Below are 5,773 nucleotides of genomic sequence, written 5' to 3'. Positions count from 1 at the left end.
ATGAATGATCATTTAGAAGATATGGTACGTGATGTTGGGGAGGAGAATTTTGGAAAAGTTCATTTATATGATTCTCTTAAGTCCAATTCAGAGGAAGACTTGTACCTAGGATGTACTAACTTTACGCGACTGTCAAAAACTTTAAAATTATTCAATTTAAAAGTAAGGCATGGATGGACGGATACAAGTTTCACAGAACTATTGGAGTTGTTAAAGGAGATGCTTCTAGAAAATAACACGTTACTTATCCGTAATTACGAGGCGAAGAAAGTTTTATGTCCAATGGGTTTGGAATATCAAAAGATACATGCATGCCCATATGATTGTGTTTTATACAGAGACGAGTTTGCTTCATTGAAGACGTGTCTAACATGTGGTTTATCGCGGTTTAAAAAGAAAATTGATGGAAATAGTGGCGATGAAGACAAAGATGGTCCACTTGCTAAGGTGATGTGGTACCTTCCTATAATACCTAGATTCAAACGACTATTTTCCATTAAAGAAGATGCAAAAAACCTGAAATGGCACGTTGATGGAAGAAAGTGTGATAATCTTCTTCGACACCCAGCTGATTCTCCACAATGGAGCATTTCCAGAATTTGGTGCAGAGGCAAGAAACTTGAGACTTGGACTTGCTATAGATGGTATTAATCCTTATGGGAACTTAAGTAGCAAACATAGTTCATGGCCAATTTTGCTGATGATTTACAATTTATCTCCTTTATTGTGCATGAAGAGGAAATATATGATGTTGTCAATGATGATATCGGGTCCTAGACAACCTGGAAATGACATTGATGTGTACCTAAACCCGTTGATTGATGATTTGAAACTATTATTAGAAAAAGGCGTCGATGTGTATGATTCATATTCTCAAGATTTTTTTTTGTTTGCGTGCAATGTTGTTTTGCACCATAAATGATTTTCCAGCATATGGAAACTTGAGCGGTTACAGTGTTAAAGGTCATTTTGAATGTCCCATTTGTGAAAAAAACACGAGTTATATTCAATTGCACCAAAAGACATCGAAAGTTCCTTCCTCGAAATTATCCTTATCGTAGAATGAAAAAAGCATTTAATGGAAGTCCTGAGGATGAAGTTGTAGCGAGACCCCGCAATGGTGAAGAAATATACAACCAAGTGGAAAACATTGACATTATGTTTGGAAAACATCGAAAAAGACCACGAAGAAAAGCATTTAGAAGAAACGATCAATCTTCTTTAATCTTCCATATTGGTGTAAACTTGAGGTACGACATTGTATAGACGTGATGCACGTTGAAAAAAATGTATGTGATAGCGTCATCGGGACTTTACTAAATGTAAAAGGAAAGACTAAAGATGGAGTTAAAGCACGGCAAGATTTGGCTGAAATGAGTATTCGTTCTGAGTTACATCCACAATCAATTGGAAGACGAACCTACCTGCCTCCAGCTTGTCACACTCTTTCTAGAAAAGAGAAGCAATTTTTTTTAGTGTTTAAGAAGTGTGAAGGTTCCCCAAGGTTACTCTTCAAATATTAGTAGCCTTGTTTCTATGCAAGATTTAAAGTTAGTCGGTTTAAAGTCTCACGATTGTCATGTGCTGATGCAACAAATTTTACCAGTAGCTTTTCGAGCCATCTTACCTACTTTTGTCAAAGGTATTCTAACACGTTTGTGTATGTTCTTCAATGCCATATGTAAGAAAGTTATTGACCCTCGAGTGTTAGATGATTTGGAAAATGAGGCCATTAGACTATTGTGTCAATTGGAAATGTATTTTCCACCTTCATTTTTCAATATCATGGTTCATTTGATAGTTCATCTTGTAAGGGAAATTCGATTATGTGGCCAGTTTTCTTGAGATGGATGTACCCAGTGGAGAGATACATAAAGATCTTAAAAGGATATGTCAAGATTCAGTATCGACCAGAAGCTTCAATTATAGAGCGGTACATTCCAGAAGAAGCCATTGAATTATTCTCAAGTTATATGCCAAGTTGTGAACCAATTGGAATTCCTAAGACTAGACATGAAGGCAAATGTGAAGGTAAGGGTGTGCGTGGAGTGAAGATTTAAAGTGTTAGTAGAAAATTAGTTGATCAAGCCCATTTGTACATCTTAAACAACACTGTAGAGGTGATTCCTTACATTACGCAACACATTGATGAAACAAAATCAGCACATCCACGAATGAGTGAAAAATGGGCACTTAATGAACATAACAAAACTTTCTTATCATGGTTTAAGAAAAAGGTTTACGTGACTCCAAATGTTTCTGAAACTCTATTGAGGCTAGCTTGTGGACCGAACACTGATGTCATTACATATGGCGTGTACTACATAAACAATCACTATTTTTATTCAAAGATGGAAGATGACAAAAGTAGAGTTCAAAATAGTGGGGTTACACTTCAAGCTGAAGCTGTACATTTTGCCAATTCTAAGGACAAAAATTCAATTACATCATCCATGAGTTACTTTGGAATAATACATGAAATATGGGAAGTTGACTATGTGACTTTTAAAGTGCCAATTTTCAAGTGTGAATGGGTTGATAGTAATTTGGGTGTTTGGACAAATGACTTGGGCTTCACTTTGGTGGATCTTAACAAGATGAGTGATATAGATGAACCATTTATTATGGGTAATCAAGCAAGACAAATTTTTTATGTCATTGATCCAGCCAATCAGAAATTGTCAATTGTATTAGATGGAAGAAACATGCATGTAAATGATGATGAAGATTGTCTAGACACACTTGAGACAACGTATTTCTCATCAAGAACCATTCAAGACAAAGTTGATGATGTAACTGATGACATCCATGCTATTCGAAGTGATCATAATGAAGGCATTTGGGAGAACACAATACCTTGATAGGTGTTTATTTAATAATATTGTCACATTTACAATTTTTTATTTTTCGTGCTATTTTAATATAATAGAGGTTATTGAGTATATTTTCCATTTTAAGATTTCCTAACCATATGTTTTAGGTATGACAAGCTTCGGATCAGACCATGAGGGACCTGGTAGATTTGTGATACGGTTGCTGGATGTCACAAACCGACGAGAGAGGATGCCGGTCCACATTGATCCTCGATCGGGTGAACCCAGTGGCCCATGGGAAAAAAAGTATCGTAGCTACATAGGAACGCTGGCCAAAACGAAAGTTTCTATTGCAATTGCATGTTGGGATGACGTCGTAGAGGTCGAGAAGAACCTCCTATGGCAGGATCTTGTGGTATGTTTACTCAAACTAACTATAGTATTTTTTATGTTACTATTAACATAACATATTTTATGTTTTAAACAGCACAAATTTGAGATTACTCCGAACACTGAGCGAATTAGAAAGAAAGTCTTATTTCACATAACCACCAGATGGAGGGACTTCAAGGCATGGCTCACACGTCTATATGTGTTTGGAGACAAACAACATGACACTCCTTGTGCTAAGTACAAAATCTCTAATGAGGAGTGGATGCAATTTTGTGCATGTAGAGAGTCTGGAGACTAGCAGGTTTGTTTGTTAAATTTTTTTATAGTGACACTAGTCATACATTTGTGTATTAAAACTATTAAATAATGTTATGTGTGAGAGTAAAAAAGGACAGCAGCCCAACAAAGACAAAGGCTTAGTGATACACCACACGTACTCTCTCGAGGTGGCTATGCATTATTGGAGAAAAAACTGAAAAAGTCTCGTGCATAGTCTCTGGGACTTGAGTCCCCTAACCTAGTAGATGCAATTCCTAGGTATGAGATGTGGAAGGCTGCTCGGACTAAGCCCGATGGACAAATGACATCACAATCGGCTCAAATCATATCTCAAAAAATAGTAAGTACAAACCCTATTTGACTATCATAGTTCATATGTTTCTCCTTTTGATTAAACTTTCTTTTGTGGTGCAGGATGAATTAATTGAGCAAGAGAGTCAGGGTTCATTTGTTGGCCATGGTCGGGACGATATACTCACAATCGTAATTGGAAGGCTAGAGCACCCAGAACATGTGCGTGGTGTTGGAGGTGCCATTGGCCTTCGAGATTACTTTGGTCCTCCACAAAGAAGTAATGAATCGTTGAGTCAAGAGGCCTTAAGGAAGATGGAGCAACAAATGAAGGAAAGATTCAACCAACGCATGGGAATTATGGAGCAACGTTTTATGGAACAACTTCAACAACAACAACAAATACAAAGAACACTTGAAAAAAAGCTTTAGTCCATGCAACAACAGAACATGGAATTACCCACTCAAGCTCCAATAGGACAACGCGTGAGTACAAAAGGCTCATGCTCTGGTGTAGATCATATTGGTTGATGAAGACCCCCGCGCGTAGTGGCCATAGGACGATAACTTCAGGGTGGGGAGACTATCCATAGTGTTCCTCTATTGCCTTAGTATGCACGTGTGATGATTGATGAAGTTCGAGATCCCCATGCTCAAGTGCTTGTGCCAACTTCATAAATCCAATTTGTTGGGGAGGCTTTAGGCACATTTATTGCTTGGCCTAAAGCATTGATCATGCCATAGTTTATCCCACCCAAGGTATTATGACATCATGTTCTTAGTAGTTCAATCTTACAATTTATAAAACTTTTAACGTCAAACTTTTTAAAATCTTTATTTCAGTCCACTCATCTTGAAAAACAGTCGGTCTGACGTCCACATGTTATACGTGAAGATGATGAAATGGCAGAAGCTGAAGATGATCCTTTAGGAAAGCTGCTTCTGAAATTACACAAGTTGAAAAGAGGACCGATAGAGCTAGAATGGGAGTTAAGAGTATTTGGCCTCTATTATCATGTCCCATTGTACAGTAACCTAAATGATGCACTAGAGATCAATACAAGAGACAAGATGTTAAATATTTTAGTCATACAACTGTGGTGCATGTAAGATTTTTTTATTGTATTTCATATTTAAAGCAAGGAATTGGTACCTTTTAATATTATACCTAACTGTCTTCTTGTAGGTACATGGATCAAGTCATTGTGGACCAAGGTCAATCTTCCGTCTATGGATTCATTGAACCTCAAACAATTCAACCTTCGAGAAACTCACTTGACCACATCAAACTTTATTTGCAAACATGGATGGTTGACTCAAATAGAGAGATCTACTTTGCACCATACATTGATGTGTAATTGTTTTTGCTAATAATATTTTATGAAGTATTATTAATTATTTCGGCTAAGTACTTGTGATTGATGGTAGGTATCATTGGCAACTATGTCTCATCATTCCAAGACAATGCCTAGTTGTATGATTTTGTTCATGTCATAGGAAGATTCCACCTGCTTTTAAAAACATGTTATAAGAATAAGTAATTTTTTTTTTCAATCCTAACCTATGTATCTACTTAGTTATAAAAACTAACATATGTTTTATGTTTCCAAAATTTCATTAGAATTGTGGGTAAGTCTAGAGGCCAACAACTTAAAGTATTATATCCAAAGGTTAGAACTCATTCATTTTAAAGTTATTAATTTATGTATGTCAACTTATGACTTTGATGTGTTTATTTTATTTGTAATGTTCAGTGTAACAAGCAAGAAGATTCATGGGAATGTGGATATTATGTCATGTCTTGGATAAGAACAATCATTTGAGCTGCAATTAAAGATGAATGGATAGAGGTAATTATATATATATATATATATATATATATATATATATATATATATATATATATATATATCTTTCACATATTATAAATCATATCAAACTTTAAAGAATGATATTCATACATAATGAAATTGTATTACTTTTTCAGTGATTCAAGA

The 5,773-nt window shown here is 35.8% G+C and overlaps 1 protein-coding gene across 1 annotated transcript; it reads left to right on the top strand.

The window, feature by feature from the left end:
- Nucleotides 1-2,861, top strand: LOC146885372 (uncharacterized). Its single transcript, XM_085674682.1, has 2 exons — nt 1-544; nt 2,785-2,861. Exons 1-2 carry the CDS (start codon nt 1-3, stop codon nt 2,859-2,861), a joined length of 621 nt encoding a protein of 206 aa, XP_085530808.1.
- Nucleotides 2,862-5,773: the final 2,912 nt, after the last annotated feature.

This window comes from Vigna unguiculata, chromosome 6, assembly GCF_037176805.1.
Source record: "Vigna unguiculata cultivar grain cowpea cultivar isolate G323 ecotype 2 chromosome 6, ASM3717680v1, whole genome shotgun sequence".
Taxonomy (NCBI): Eukaryota; Viridiplantae; Streptophyta; class Magnoliopsida; order Fabales; family Fabaceae; genus Vigna; species Vigna unguiculata.
The sequence above is the reverse complement of the archived record's forward strand: the minus strand, read 5'-3'. Positions and strand labels throughout refer to the sequence as shown.